The sequence below is a fragment of the Prunus dulcis genome, chromosome 2 (genome assembly GCF_902201215.1).
Source record: "Prunus dulcis chromosome 2, ALMONDv2, whole genome shotgun sequence".
NCBI lineage: Eukaryota > Viridiplantae > Streptophyta > Magnoliopsida > Rosales > Rosaceae > Prunus > Prunus dulcis.
Window position 1 is genome coordinate 4,810,470 of NC_047651.1, and position 16,815 is coordinate 4,827,284.

At 35.6% G+C, this 16,815-nt stretch overlaps 1 protein-coding gene across 2 annotated transcripts; it reads left to right on the forward strand.

The window, feature by feature from the left end:
* The first annotated feature begins 7,309 nt into the window (after positions 1-7,309).
* LOC117618671 (alpha-humulene 10-hydroxylase-like) lies at positions 7,310-16,428 on the forward strand. 2 transcript variants are annotated; one of them, XM_034348343.1, is made up of 7 exons: positions 7,310-7,774; positions 8,194-8,393; positions 9,736-10,383; positions 11,408-11,558; positions 13,528-13,704; positions 14,186-14,355; positions 15,794-16,428. In XM_034348343.1, exons 1-7 carry the CDS (start codon positions 7,504-7,506, stop codon positions 15,893-15,895), a joined length of 1,719 nt encoding a protein of 572 aa, XP_034204234.1. In that variant the 5' UTR covers positions 7,310-7,503; the 3' UTR covers positions 15,896-16,428. The 2 variants fall into 2 exon arrangements, with proteins under 2 accessions (XP_034204234.1, XP_034204236.1); XM_034348345.1 differs by lacking the exon at positions 13,528-13,704 and having other exon boundaries at positions 7,335-7,774.
* Positions 16,429-16,815: the final 387 nt, after the last annotated feature.

A 16,815-nucleotide genomic window follows, 5' to 3' on the forward strand; every position in this document is an offset into this window, starting at 1 on the left:
ATGTATTTTCCATTAATGGGGTGTAACTAATGACCATAGCTAGCCTGACAAGACAGTTTTATGTTTTCAAGTTAATGTTACTCCTTGTTGATTACTTATAATTTTCTGGTCTCATTCACTTGTTCTTAGTTGAATCTTTATGCATGTTTAAATAGTTGGCCACTATTAACACCTGCATGTTGGTTATCTAGTTCAAGTTTACATAAACATCATATGACTCTTGAACTAATTAGTGAATGAATGGGTATGCATTTACGACAAACACCATACTTAAATGTTTACTTGGTTCCTTAGTGTTCTTATTAGGCTTAATGGATTCAGATTCATAGTTTAGACTAAACACCATAGCTAATTTGTGTATTCTGAGTACTTGATTAAAACCAAACACCATATGGATAATCATATATAAGAAAGAAAAACTCCAGAAATTGAATTAATCAACTTAGGTGATTGTTAACTTGTAGCTTGAAATTGGATTGTCATGGTGAAGTTGAACCCCTAGTGCTTGTTTCATTATCTCTAAATTTTCTAAACATCTATTTGCTGGTCACTTGCTATTTTGCGTTCCCTTTTAGTAATTTTCAGTCACCTGCTATTTTGCATTATCTTTTACTAAGTTTTTGCTCCAAACAACTAAACTCAACCTTATTTAAATTATGTTTAATCTGAGGGTTACTTGTGAGTCTAAGTAGTAGTAATAAGTGTCTTCATCCAAGTCTCTGTGGAACGACCTCGTTCTTGCATTCTTATACTATAATTGGTTCGTGCACTTGTGAGAAATAGATAGAGTAAAATCTATCCAACAGTCATCTTATGCCACTTATCCCTTGGGCCCAATAGCCTTTTGGGCTATTTTGTCCATTTCCTTTTAAATCATATTTAAAAGACTAATCCAATATTTCTATATGTCAATATTAATTCCATAACTAATATTTTAATATTAATTTAACTATTAACTTATAATTATAGTCTTACGCAATTTGACTCGGTCGAACTATTTGACTTTGTTCAATTGCTCCAGTCAACATGTTGAGTTTTGACCGTTGATTTTGACATTTGATTATCAACCATTGACTTGTGTCTCCTCATTTCATTTATCCTAATTTGTACTTCTAATCACATTCTTTGGGAAATCCGTAGGCTCCCTTTAGCAAGGTAGTGGGTTGACTCAACTCATTTGAGATGATATACAAATTAAATTCCACAATTTAATTCTTCATATTAATAAAGGTTAATTGAAACCTTTTAGGACATCCACAAACCCTGGTAATCGTCTAGTAGCAAGTCACAATTATCTGTGCTAAATGAGACGTTATGAAAGAATCAATTCAAATTGGAATGACTTTGAATTGAATCATTCTCTTATGTCAATACTCCTTATTCACATTATTAGATCATGGAATCCGATTGTCAATATCCTAATATGAATCATTCCTTTTATATGATTATCCTGTTAAGATTTGAAGACTTCTTCTTTTAAGTCTTATCCATTACTCTATCATATCTTGGAGTATTCTCTCACCTTTACTGAGAGTAGAGATTCCTTGTTGTACATTCATTTGCTTCCATGAATCTATTGAGAATCCTAATGAGCACCTTTAAATTACCTAATTCAGCATGACCATATAGTACTCTCAAAGATTAACAACATAGCCACAAAAATCTATGATGCCTTAGGTCTAAAGATTTGTTTGCACCATTGCAGTTTATGTGTTCCAGCTTGACATGTTAGTAAAGACTTCCATGTTGTAACTCATGTGTTGGATTGCGTTCAGTGTACTTGTTCTTCTACAAGTACCTACACACATATCGATGTGTCTCCACACTTAATGACTTGAGACCTTACCATTCCCTTCATATAGAGATGATACTGTGTGTACTGGTCTATGCGGAATATTGATGCCCAATCAATATACCTATGACTAGGAACATATTCTGGATTTAGGGATAATGAGAACTCTCCATGTATGCAATCTCATTACATAGCTCTCATATCCACTTGTGTATTCCTTGGACTATGGTTGTTCTACATATTGAAAGATAATATAGGATGATTTAATATATAAAACAACCTTTCTTGTCCAAAGATAACATAATATGTCTTTTATCAAAGATGTCCTTAACTCTAACTATGACATAATTAGTTGGCTTTAAGGGCATATTTTTAACACTCCACCTTATTTGATATTGGCTTGGGTAACCGTGACAGGTTGTTAGATGTCACTCATGGTTTGTGGAAGCCCTGAGGACGTGTCATAACTATGTTATCATAATAGGGAGAATTAAAAGAGGTTTTAATTTACAATCGATTAAGGAAGAGTCCGAATCGCCTACTACCTTTCCGATTATAACCTAAAGGATTGCACACCCATAAAGGTAAGAAATGGAAAATTAATTAGGAGATGATGAAAAAATATTAATTAGTTAATAGAGATTAATTAATTAATTAAAGCTCGGGACTTGTATTAGACCTAAAATGAGTTTTAGAAGTTCAAGGCCTATTGGGGTTGGATCTATTAGGCTTATAAGATGAGTTGTGTATGACAACTTAAATGAAGAAGCCCAAGAAGCCCAATAACAAGGGAATTAAGGCCACATAGTTGAGATGGTGGGTTTTGACCCACTTTATGACCCACATGAGTCATTTCAAGTGATATGGGTCATGGGTGACCCAATTGAAATGCATAGCCTATATATAGATAAAGATGGGCATCATCTTTCTCTCGGGTTTTGGATGATGGGAGGTTAAGGAGGCTACACCATGCTTCTCCTTCCCCTCCACCATAGCCACACAAGGAAGGGTACTAGCACCTCCACCTCCTTGTGGTTTTTTATCTCCTCCTCCATCCTCTTCCTTTTGGTGTGTATCAAGTTAAAGGCCAAATATTTGGTGGCTCTCTTTTGAAGAATCATTTGATGAAGACCCTCCATGGGTGATCAACCTTGAGTTTCGCTCAAGGTAGTGCTACAAAGGTGTAAAGAATTCTCTGCTCTCTCTGTGGTAGTTTGTAAAGTTGTCTAAGTGCTTCAATTCCTTTAGCCCTGGAGATACTTGGGTTAGAGTTTGTTTTTAAGCTCAAAGTTTTAATCTTTACTTCTGTTGCTTAGAGATTAAGTGTAATATCATCTTTGTGGTTTAATGAATCTAGAATATCCTAAGGTTTCCTTCACCCACAAAAAAAATTATTATATGTAATAAAACGATTTATTATTTTTTACTTGTTATATTATATTATATATTTATTAATTCAAAATAAATATAACTTATTAATTCGGGTTCCGTGATGTGATAACAATACCATTCCTGACCCGTCACTTTAACTTTCAGGGTGTAAGGTGAGAATTGACCATAGTTTCAGGGGCCACTACAATAAGTAAGGCTTAAAGGCATGAAAGAGACCCACCTTTGTGCTGAAATGTGTCACATATGAATAATAATAATAATAATAATAATAATAATAATTTATTTTCAAAAATATTTTTTAAAAAATATTGTTTTTTTTCTTTCTCCATCTCTCTCTCTCCATTCTTCCCAACCAACCGATTCCATATTCCCCAGCACCAGCCCCTAACCCATCAACCCTTACTGCCCCTCGCCCTTCCCCTGGCCACCCCCTCCCCTCTGCTCCCTACCTACCGAAACTTCTTTACGCACCCACCCTACATCCTAAGACCACCCCTCCCACATCCTCATAAAGAATTTTGCCATATCCTCCCATATCCAAAACTGCTCAGCCCTATTTTTTTATTTCTCAATTCTCACCACCAAACACCATATTGTTGTGTTTTATTTGATTTGGGAACCAAAAGTCTCCAAATACCAAAATAATGTCCTGCACCATATGAAATTTTTTTTTGCTCATCAGACCCAGAGAGATAGAGAGAGATAAAGGGAGAGGAGTTTGGGTTTGGGGATGAAGAACAACATGGTGGCTTTATGGGTTTTCTAAGATGATGGGTGGTCATTGGGTGCATTATGAATTTGGGTGCATAATTAGTGGGTCAATTTTAGGATTTTGAAGGTAGTGGGTTTTGGGATTTTTGATTTGGTTTATTTGATTCTGGAAGGTAGTGGGTTTTGGCAATAAGAATTGAATTCATGAGAGGGAGAAAGACAAGTCATGAGGGCATGGCTTTTGAGTGCTCTATCTGTCATGGATATACATATTTAGATTTAGGGATTTGGAAATCAATGGAAGAAGAAAAGAGAGAGGGGCGGGGGTTGGGTTGTGTTGTGGGTGGGTAGCTGTTTGGGCGGGGAGGGGCGGGGCTGTGATGGTTGCCCCCAAGTGGGTTGGTGAAGGGGGGTGGGTGTCGGGTACAGAGAGAGAAGAGGGAATTAATTTTCTAAATATTTTTTCTTATTTGTAAAATATTTTTAAATAAAACATTTTATTGGTTTTTCACATGCGGCACTTACATGGCATACATTTCTTCAAAAGGGTGGGTCCTATTTATGCAATGTCATCATTTTTAATAGAACTTTTAACAAAGTTAACGTTGGGGGGCAAAGTGAATCACCAAACCTTGGTCAATGGGGCACTTTGGGTCATTTTAACTTTCAAAGAGTAAAGTGAGAATTGACCATAGTTTCAGGGAGCATTACAGTAAATAAGCCTCATTTTAATTAACAAAAGTGCCCCCTAAAACTATGATCAAATCTCACTTTACCCCTTGAAAGTTAAAGTGACACAGAGTGCCTTCTTGACCAAGGTTTGGTGGTTCACTTTGCCTCTATCTTTAACTCTGTTAACAACGTTGACATGGCACAAACCAGACCCACCCTTTTGTTGAAATGTATGCCAAGTAAGTGCCACGTATTTAAAATATTTTATTAAAAAAATTAACAAATAGATAAAAAAATATTTAGAAAATTAATTTTTTGTCTTTTTCCCTCTTTCACTCTTTATACTAGACCCTTCCCCCCGCCCAAAAAACCACCCACCCACGACACACATCCATCCCTACCCACCACAAACCCACAACCACTCCTACCTCCCACAAACCTACATAAACATAAAAAAAATTCTTTTGTTTCTAATGTCCAAATTAGAACATAAGGGGCAGAAGACAACCACTGCGACGGTCCTCAAAACTCCGAATGTGGATTCGATTCAAAATTTGAAAAATCATTAGCACCAAAATTGAGAGGCAAAGGTAATGATGGTTCACCTTCTTGGTCTTCTTCAACAGATGGTGAGTATACACAATTAGATTTGGCAAAGAAGAATCTGAAGACATATCTAGGGTTTTGAGAGGTGAAGATGGTGAAGACCCATTTGCATTTTCTGGCATAGACACCAAGGCATGGTTATCTATGCGGGAGCATATATTTCACATGCCAATAAGAAAATGACAAGTGAAAAAAGAATATTCCTTAGGTCAAACCAATTACCCTAATTAATTATTATTTTAATTAGGAAAATTATCTTTGATTTAAGGGTGTGTTTACTAATCAGAAATTGAATTTCGCATATGGAGGATTCCTGCGTTTATTTCACTTCAAGAAATTGAAAAGTAAGTGGGGCCCACAAAAAGTTAGGAATTGAATTCCTGATTTAGGAGGAATTCAATTCTTGGGTGGAATGTGATATTCTAATTCCTGGAGAACTAACCCATTAGCAATTCATCTTTTTTACCTATTATATCCTCACAAAATATTCAAAATTTCAAATTTGCCATCTACCTTAACCCAACAATGAGGATATTTTAGTAATTAGTACCACTCATACCCCAATTCCATATGATTTAGTAAACAATTTCAATAGGAATCCGAAATCTAATTCCCCTCAATCTATATGCTTTAGTAAACAACTTCAATAGGAATCCGAAATCTAATTTTCCTCAATCCATATGCTTTAATAAACAACTTCAATAGGAATCCGAAATCTAATTCTCCTCAATCCAACTCCTCCTCAGTTCAATTCATCCTCAATTTAATTCCTCCTAATCCAATTACAGATTAGTAAACATGCTATAAGATAGGAATATCTCCCTAAATCAAGGAACCCATCTTCACTAAATCTCTTGGAGTAATTCCTATCATCTTTTTGGGGAAGAATAATCCTAACCAAATAAGGATTATTCTTCCAAAACTCTAGCACACAAGGATGCTATAAATACATAGCCACACAAGACATTCAAGGTAATCCTAAACCTAATTCTAAAACACCACGAAAGTGTCTATCTCTCTCTCTCTTGCCGCCCCTCCCCCTATCTCTCCTCACACGCTAAGTACCACCACACATGGCTCCGGCCACCTAGTTCTCTTCGTAGAGAAAACTCCGTCCAGTTTAGCTATTGCTGCATCTTTTCTCAAAGATCTAATTGAACTAGCTTAGACATCAGAGCTTCCTTGGCTAACACCTCCTGGGTGTGGTTTTTTACTCCTATTTGTTTCTCATGAATCTAGGAAGAGAGAGAAGGAAGCTCGAAGGGTGAAGAATCTACACGCAAATATTCTCCCGTGAAAAATTTGCATAATCAATCTACAACTTCCTTTTTTCGAAAATCGTGTGGGTTTCTGGGAATATTTATTCTGTTTGTGTGGGTTTCTGGGAATATTTTTCCTGTCTGTGTGGGTTTGTGGGTAGGGAGTGGGTGTGTGTCGTGGGTGGTTGGGTGGCTCTTTGGGCAGGGAGGGTCAAGTAGAGAGAGAAAGATGGTGAAAGAGAAATGAGAACAAAATAATATTTTTTCCTATTTGTTAATTTTTTTTGTTTTCAAATATGGCACTTACGTGGCATACATTTCAGCAAAAGAATGGGTCCCATTCATGCTGTATCAGCTTTTTTAACATAATTTTTAACACAGTTAACAATGAGAGAAAAAGTGAATGACTAAACCTTAATAAGAGGGACATTATAAATCACTTTAACTTTCAAAGAGTAAAGTAAGATTTAACTATAATTTTAAAGGCACTACAATAATTAATCCTTTAAGAAATTATCAATCAAATCTCACCACCGCAATAATTAGCCAAATGAGTAACTTTAATAATCCATCACTTGGACTCCCTTTCATTTCAAAACCACATCACTTTTGAAGTCGCTTCATTTCAAAATCCCATCACTGTAAATTCCCTTCCGCTTCAAAGTGACACAACCTAAAAGTTTGAATTGTATACAATCAGATTGTAAAAATTACAAACGTGACAACAAAGGAAAAAACAAGAAAGAAGAAGATGACAAAAAACAAAAAACAAAAAGGAAGCTACTAGAACCGAAACGTGTCACATGCTGGACTATTCTCATTTCCAATCAACAGAGAGAAACGGACACACAAGCGAAAAGTCAGACATATTGACACAGAAAAGTCCAACTCTCATGGCTGCTGAGTCATGACAGAAGGAAATACTTGGCGACTTCTGAATTAATTAATTGCAATTGCAACTTGCAAGTCTCTGTACTCATTTATCTGTCACTTTCCTGCTTTTCTATTGCCCATCCATTACACAGTTTTTGTAGATTGAGTCGAGTTTCTTCTGATTTCTGATATGAAAAAATGGCACTTTCTTCCTCATGTGGATCAGACGCGCTCTTAGCGATTCTCTCTCACTCAAGATCCGAAGCTTGCAATCGGGTTCTTCTCAGGGACTTGGCCAAAAGAGAATTCAATGCTTTCCTTTGGTTTTCCCTCATCGCGGTCACCGCTTTCCTGCTCAGCAGGGTGGTTAAGCTGCTCTGCTTATGGGCCAAGGCCAGGTCAATTCCTGGGCCTCCATGTCCCTCTTTCTACGGCCACTGCAAACTCATTTCCCGCGAAAATTTTACTGGTCCGTGCAGTTTTCACTCTCTGATGCCTTTTCTGTTTCAGGTTTTATTTTTGTTTTTTGGGTTTTTGTAGTTGACTAGAATACTTAGCTCTGTTGGGTTCAGTTCAACTTTTACGTTTGGTTGCTGGCTTATGAATCATGAATGAAAGTGAAACTTTGGCTTCTTGTCCCTGTTCTTGGGGTTTCAGAATCTGGGTTTTCATCAAAATTTCAAATTGAAGTAAACACCTGGAATATTTGTGAACTTCAAATTTGATTGGTTTTGTTAGGCTTATGAATTCCCAAAAAAAAAGAAAAAAGAAAAAAGAAGAAGTTGAGGAGTAGAAAATTAATTTTTGGTTTTGATTAATTGTCAATTTGTGTTATGGATAGGGTGAGAACAATCTAACCCATTTCTCTTTTCTTTTGGCATTGATCAGAAGTGTTGTCGGATTTGCACAAGAAATATGGGTCTGTTGTCAAGTTGTGGTTGGGTCCTACAAAGCTTTTAGTGTCAATAAAGGATCCAAATCTCATCAAAGAGATGCTACTAAAGGCTGCTGATAAATTGCCTTTGACTGGGAGGGCTTTCCATTTGCCCTTTGGAAGGTCAAGTCTCTTTGCTTCCCCTTTTGAGAAGGTATGAGCTCTGTTTTATTGCCCCTCTTTTACTGCTTTTTATACTTGTGTACTTGTAATGTTTAGAAAATTATTGTGTTATACCAATACTTTGTGTCTGCATTGAGAGTGCAAAAGAAAAAAAAAAAAGTAATGTCAGAAAAAAAAAAGGTGCTTGTGATTCTGTTTCTGTACGTAAATGTAGCATCAAGACTCGAGAACGATAGGGACTGTCTGAAGGCAGTAAACTAAAAAACCTTCCATATCATCAGCTTCTCGGCTGGTCTTCCTTGAAAAACTTGGCAAAGGGAAAACGGAAGGAAAAAAAGAAATCAATAAACTGAATTTGTTGATCTAACTGAACCATTGATTTGTTGGTCTAACTGCTGGTTCTCCTTAGAGATTATCCCAAGAAAGAATATTAGTTCTCTTTATCTTACGTACTTAAAAGGCTTTTAAATTTAATATGTTACTACCATGTTGCAATGGCGAAAGTGTTCTTCCCCATTTAGTCCCAAACATTAGTTGGTCTATATGTCTAACATATTTAATCAATCACCTTTGTGGTGACCACCCAGCACTGACAGTTCATAGTAATGTCATCACATCCAACAAACACAAGACTGTTTAATGAAAGGAGTGAGTTGATTCAGTTGATTGGGCAAACAGGCGTAACAAGTGTATTGGACACAGAGAGAGAAGTAGAAGAAAGGGGAGGGAAAGAAGACGTAGGCAGTAGAACGGGAATAACTAGAAAACTAGTGCAATAAATTAGCAAACTCTGCAGCCTTATTAAAAAAAGGACTTGTACATAAGTAATTCCAAAATAACTAACTACCTGAAAAAAAAAAAAAAATTTAATTCATATTTTCTAATAAGAAAAACAAATGATAACTAAATTCGTAAATTCTAACTACAATAAATAGAAAGATAAAATAAGCCTAATTTCAGGAGTACATATACCTTAATTAAAAACAAATTTTCTTCTGTCATCTATTAACAATGAGAAAATATAATAAAGTTGCAAAATGACTTTTGTAATGCTTTGGAATGAGGAAGTTTTAGTTAGATAGCTGCCAATAAAATACTTATCAAAGTCCTTTAGAAAAAAAGTTATGAGGATTGGACTTGAAATTTGCATAAGGCTGGAGCGATGGTGGTAAGTCGCATGTCACATTGTCACTAACTGATAATATCTTTAACCTGTTTGTATCAAAGTAAAAGTCTGTCATCTCCCAAACGTAATTTAGTGCGTCATTTATTTGTTTTATCATATGATGATGGCTCTGAGTCTTGTGTAATTGTTCTCAAGTTCATCTGGTAGCATTCATAGTCTTTCCTTAAAGGGTATTTCTCATTCGCAGGTGCAAAAGGGAAGGGAAGCATTATTCACAGAATTAACTGGAAAGTTTCCTGAGAGAGAAAATGTGGTTTGTACAAAAGCTGTGGACTGTATCTTGGAGAGGATACAGAATTTTATGGCTAAGGGCAGCGTTGACAGTAAAATGGTTTCTCAGCATATGGCTTTTACCATGTTAGGACCCACGCTCTTTGGAGATGAATTTTTGGCTTGGTCCAAGGCAACTGTATATGAGGAGCTCTTTATGATGATTGCTAAAGATGCTTGTCTTTGGACTTCTTATAATGTTACTCCGTTTTGGAAGCGTGGATTTTGGAAGTACCAGTCTCTATGCACAAAGTTGAAATGCTTAACGCAAGATATAATTCAACAGTGCAAAACGAACTACATGCTATTTGGTCATATGGATCATAATCTCCGTGGTGAAACAGAAATCTTGGGAAAGGAGGTTGCATCTGATGGACCATCTTGCTCTGAAGTTGTGATAGTAGATGCCTTATTCTTTCAGGAGCTTAATGGCCATCTTAATGCAACGGAAGAGGAACCATGCGGGAATCTTATGAGGATTATGTTCCATGGATGCCTTACCACAGCTCGTTTGATTAATAATATTTTGGTGAGCCTTGGTATGCATCCACATATACAGGATAAGGTAGCTGGCTCCCTTGTCTTCTCTCTCCCTCTCTCTCTCTCCAGTCCTTTCTAATGTTTAATGTTTCTTCTTGAAATTTATTCTGTGAAAGCTGACATTTGATCTAGTTGAGTGTAAACAAGGCATCTTTTTATGTACTCTTTTTTTTTTTTCAACACATTTTGCTTAACATCTTTGTTTTTATTATTTTTCTTTCTCCTTGTTGAACTCCCTGTCCACATCCCCAAAAGAAATCATAGGAAACACCCAGCTCCTTCTTGTTTGAAGAAACCCTCCGTTTGCCCCATTAGGGATGTTGCTCTTTCAAATTAAAAATAATGAAAAAAGTGATAATAATAATAATAATAATAATGATAAATAATGATATAAATTTGACTACTAGTAATGATAATGAATTATTATTATAATTATTTCATATAGGAAATAGCTTTGTTTCATTTGTTATTTCATACCATAACATTCTTAACCTATGTATTTCCCCGATGCAGTATTAGTTTGAGCAACCATACAAAGAAACACTATTATCCTAGTGGAAATGAAAACTAGGAAGATACATAGACCAGCATTTTGAAAATTTATATGGCTATCATTAGGTTAAGTGACTGGCCAATCCAAACTGAGTCTAATATATGGGTGCACTGGGCCCACCATCAATGTTATATACTAATTGGGTTGCAGAACTGGGAACAAATTGCTTTCTTTTACTTAACCCTATCCAACAATACTAACCTATATCATGTAAGGTTCTGATCACCCATGGGACATCCCGTTTATAATTGTCTTTTCTTGTTTCTTTGACAAAATGTTTTTTTGTTCCCATATTTGTGTATGTCTAGTTTCTAAATATATTTTTAATCAGTGTTTCAATTAAAAGGGACATGGATTTGTGGTAACCTGATTGAGTCTAATACTGCTGCTTTTGGTTGCTCGTTGTAAAATTGATGATTATATCTTTCTACATTAAGCTGTTATGATCCTAAATCTTTTTATTTTTTTATTTTTATTTTATTTTATGCATCTAAAGATCTACTCAGAGATAACCATGGCACGAAATGGTTCAATTAAAAAAGACCAACTGAATGTTGATAAGATGCTCTTATTATTGGCAACTATTTACGAATCTGATCGTCTTGTGCCAGCTGGATCTTTGCTACAGAGATGTTCTCTCACACACGGTAACACTTCTCACCATTTTGTTCTTAAATTTCTGTATGAAAATATCACTCTCTCTACCTCTGTGTTTTAGTGTTTTGTTTAAGGGGGTCTATTGGTGGTTTCTCTGTGATGCCCCAAAAATCCAAATATGTTTAGATCTAGAGCCGTGAGATTAATTTACTGGATGAAATTCAAACCCTTTTTTGATGAAATAAAACATGAAGTCGAATAACCGTTCAATAACAAGAATTAATGACCCAGGAAAACCAAAACCAGGAATACAGATCCATATGAAGACATTTTCAGAACAACTTTAGGTTTTCTAATTAATATCATTCAACAGCTAACCTGTGTTCAAATAACCAAACATGGCTGTTAATTGAGGCAATGAACTCATCTTCTCAAATATGTTGAAATATATTTTCAAATAGTTTAGAAAGAAAGAATTCATACAAGGAACTTTGAGGGTGAAGCTAATGAAAATGATGCAGCGCAGTAGCAATAAGCTGCTGTCCAGCAACTAAACTGTGCTAAACCATGGTAAAAATGGAATCCATACGATCAACAACACAGAGAATAGAGAGATAAAGCAATAGAATAAAAGTTGGAACGATGATAATAGAGTTGTAGACAGAGACCCAAGATAAACACTATATTCTGTAATTTCTTAATAAAGTTTATAAAAGACCCTTATTACAACTCTTAATGAGGCTTACATAGCCATCAAACCCTAATGTAACAAGGGAAATTAAACCAAATCTTAATTGGAATAGGAAAACTATAATATCAAAATAACTAATAATTTAAAGTAAATAGAACCCTAGCCTAATTGGCTAGCGGGCCCACTTTGACCTGGAAGGCATTAGATGCTCCTGTATCAGAAAAGCATGTGATAGTTTATATAATATAGAACGCAGAAGCATGAAGGTCCAAATGTCAGGATTTGTCAGAAGTAAAGTCATAAATATGGGTGCTCTTGGAAAAGAAAGGATAAGTGGAGGGGTGGGATTCAGCTAAATTTAAGCTATTTTAGTTTTGGAGGTTTAGTAGTTGTATTTTGTACAGTTCATGTAGGAAATCTTGATGATGGTGGTTTGACACTTACTGATGTCTTTCTTTATTAGTATCAATTTTTCCAAAAAGTAGTAAAACCCTATAAAAATAAGTTGAAATTTGAGTTCAAGAAGTATACATCCTAAAGTTGTGATAAGCAAATAGATGCTTTATCATATGAAATAGATTGATTCATGTGGTTGCAACACTTATAAGCCATGACATGCGTATATACAATTGAACCGGGGAATTTCTACTTTTTGTATGGATTGGTTTTCAAATTTAACAACAGAAGTTATAAGTAAGAGCTTTTAGGATATTGAAGTGACTACTCTGATGAGGTGGTTGGAGCTATCTATAACCAGGTCCTAAGAGTTTTGGTGTTTTTACTTATATGGGAATATGAAATATGGCGCACTATTGATATCAGGCAAAACAAAATGAAAAATGATAAGACATTTCTAAGGTTTATGTCAAAATATGATGCTGGGAGTACATTTTGGGCGACTTTTATGTTTCACAATATCTAATATAAAAGTATTGCACTGACAGCAGGGTATTTTCAAGGAAGAAAATACATTTGATGAACCATTGGTTGAAGATGCATTTATTTTGTCAACCATTTCTAAACTCCACTTAAGAGTTTTTGTTTTTTGTTGTTGGGGTGGGGGAGGGAACCTGATTTGGGTTGATCAATCAGATTGGTTGAAATTAAGGTTCTCAAGGTAGTTAGAATTGTGGATATTATAGCATCTTGTGAATGCTGTTCAGCTAACTGCTCCTTTAGATTCCTTACTGATCTTCAGCTCCAGCTTACCTAATTGTGATGCTAAATTGAATGGTGTTGCTTATTTTATTCCACCTGTTCTATGGTGGTTGTCATTTATTTAATACTTGACTTGGCATTAATTATTTTTTCTTCCTTTCCTTTTGAAGACTTGAATCTTAAAAGTGGTGTAACCTTACCAGCTGGAGCAGGACTGGTTGTGCCTGTACAGCTGGTACAGATGGATGATTGCAGTTGGGGAAGTGATGCTAATGAATTTAATCCATATCGCTTTTTATCCAAGCCTGGAAAGGGATCTGATATTATGCTCAATAAATCAGTTTCAGGTTTCATTCCTACCTATTTCCAGTTTCAACTTTGTTTATATAGTTTTCAAGTTCCCTATAGTCCATTTTCTCTGAAAATGTGCAGTGCAGTTATAGCAGTATTAACTAATCATAAACTGTTGGTAATCACTGTGCCTTTTTCCATTTCTTTGCAAATGCTGCAGTAGTATATGACTTTTAGTGCATTATATCAAATGCCATTTCCAATCCTTTATGCCATCTTGAATTGCACAGGATGTACATTTTGTAAGAGAATAATAAAATGTTTGCTAAATATTCTTGTAAAGAAGCTGGTTTTTCCATTTGAGTTCAGTTCTCGCTTGGTTTTAAATTGTCACTTCACTGTCCAAAATGCATGATAGGGAGTTCGAATTTGTATAGTAAGTTAATAACCCTGGTGGGAAATTAGTTTAAGATAGCATCACACATCAAGGTTCACATGCTCCGTCAGTAACAAAGTTTGGTTTAAAACGGTTCTCAGGGGCTGCTGAAAACATTGTGAATCCTGTCGAGTGCTCCTTCAGTTTGAATGATCCAAATGCAAATACGGCCTTTCTTCCCTTTGGCTATGGCTTATGTGCCTGTATTGGCGAGAAATTTGTACTCAATGGAGTGGCTACATTATTCGCATCATTGCTCGAACACTATGAGGTTTGTGTGCTACTTAGTTTTTTTTGTTTTTGTTTTCTTTTCTTGGCTACACTTTTGCATTGTTTGAAATCTCTTTGGCTTTCTGTCTCCGTCGTTCTCTTTAACTTTCATCATAAACAATCATTGTTTTTAAAACTTTCTAAGAAACATAAATTTCTACTTTCAATGTTAACTTTGGCATGATGAACTTAGATTTGAATATATTAAATTCCTGTGTCTTTGCACTGATTTTGAATACCCAACGTCCAATGATAATTTATTTTATGGAAATCTGCACTATGCATAGGGCAGTGTAATATCTGAAAATACAGAATCTCTATATCTTCACTTAACCCCAAAGCTGAGCTCTTGAGGGGGTTGGCTTTGCATTTTTCCTCTCCATTGAGTGAGGCCTAATACAGATCTGAGTTCAGAGATCTTTATGTCTTTATTAATCATTGTTACATTTTTATAAACAAAAAAAAAATTAAAAAAAAAAAAAAATTGAGTACTAGATAATTAAGGAGTACCAGTATCCGTCAACAACACATACTGTATTCATCCTGAATGATAAAAACCTATCTGGCGCCTAAGAATTTCCGATTGTATTGGTTTAAATAGAAAACAATTGATTAAATAAAAGTATGCTTTAGTTTCATCTACTCCCAGTAAATGCAAATACGATCCTAGGGTTGTGATCAATCTATACCCTAGGAGAGAAAGGGTAAACCCACCGATTTAAGGGCATGAATTTATTGGAAATTTTGATTTTAGTGGACAGTGGACCCAGATACTTGTCATTAATGTTAAACATTGGCATAAGTTCCAGTGTACTTTTGAATGGGGCAAACGTGCTCATATCTGGGAGGGAGGGATTTTGTAATCTGTGAACCCTTGCTGAGGAATGTTCGTACTAAACTGATTCATTACAAATTGTCAGATCTTTTGTTAGTGGGTTTCTGCAGAAATTAGTTTCTTCTTATCTGTTAGGTTGTGAATCATACTCCATTTTTTGATATCATTGAAAGTGCTGCACTATTACTTTGCCTTGTTTTTGACAACAACATCAATAAGCCCTCCTGTATTACAATTTGGTACCAACTGACCCAACTAACTGGATTTTCTATCTGGGGGGCACACCACGAGATGGATTTGTGCCATCCTACGAATTAACTGTTAATTGCTTAACTAAATGTTGGCTGTGGTTAAATTGAAAACAAGAAGCTCCTGCATGCTTAAAGTGGATATGAAACAAAAATTAATCCAACAAGAGAAGGAATTGTGATGTTAACTTATGAAACTTAAAACCAAAAACTTTTGAAGTTCAGTTATTTATTTCTTGCCATTATTTATTTGTTTGTCCTTAGATGTGTATTTCATTGACCAAAAAACGGATATATATACACATGTATATTTATATATCTTGTAAGTCTAATGTTTTTATGTTACTATATTACAGATAAAGCTCCAGGGAGCAGCTGAGGATAACCCAAAATCGAACAACTGTGTGTTTGAGCATCCTTCTAGTTCACAGATAGCTTTTGTACAAAGGAACAGCTGAAAGAATGTGGAAGCAGAAAAGTCTGTTGTGGATGCGATGTTTTGTTTTACTGTCATATGTTTTTGCATTCCATGATCACTTACAGGAAGACATCTCCAGTCATCTTTTTCCCCAACTCGGGTTTGACGAGGGAATTTTTTTTTCCGTTGATTATCTATTAGAGTAATAGCAGAGGATGTTACACGAGTGAGTTTTACGGCTCATGTTTTTTACCTCTGTTTTTAAGCCTAGGTGCTGGTTTTATAGCCATGACAGGCATAAGATAGTTTTTGAAGCACTCTGGGCCTTTGGTTGAAGCGGAGCCTTTGTGGTTTTCCCCATCTAGAATTTGCAACTTCCATCTTTTATTTTTCCTCTCCCAAAGGAAGTTCATCTTGAAATCTTAATTAGCTTAGAGTGATGCACCCCATATGTATTTTATATTTGTAGGGTGCATTTTTAAATAGAAGTTATGTAATAAATAAAAAATTGCCTTCCTCTGGTTGTTTATGGTACTCTGGGTTGTTTTGAGATTTGGTTAAACTTGAGTTAAATTTTTGAGTTTCAGGTAGAGTTTAGCCAGCCTGCATGTGGTGATTATTTACAGGTTGGTTATTTTTCGGTTACAATTACAATGTTCTAGCATTTTTCAGCTCCATTCTATGAATGATCTCCATGGAGGGGAGCCAGAGCTGGTCCATTAGATATGGAGGCCTATGCGAAGAAAGCTGACGCCCTATATGTACCCACAAATACATTAGAACCCACAAATAGAATCAAGATCATCCCCGGTCTATTTTCGCATACTCACATCCACTCAATTTCTTTTACATGCAAATAGAACTACACCCAGCAAAATGAATGTGAGAGAGTCAATTTCTTTTACATGCAAATAGAACTACACCCAGCAAAATGAATGTGAGAGAGAGAGAGAGAGAGAG

Bases quoted from the DNA above. Each gene is read 5' to 3' on its own strand.
- LOC117618671 (XM_034348343.1), top strand. From the start codon at position 7,504: ATGGCACTTTCTTCCTCATGTGGATCAGACGCGCTCTTAGCGATTCTC. The intron at 10,384-11,407 runs GTAGCTGGCTCC...ATGCATCTAAAG, and splicing joins ATCCACATATACAGGATAAG to ATCTACTCAGAGATAACCAT. The intron at 11,559-13,527 runs GTAACACTTCTC...TTCCTTTTGAAG, and splicing joins GAGATGTTCTCTCACACACG to ACTTGAATCTTAAAAGTGGT.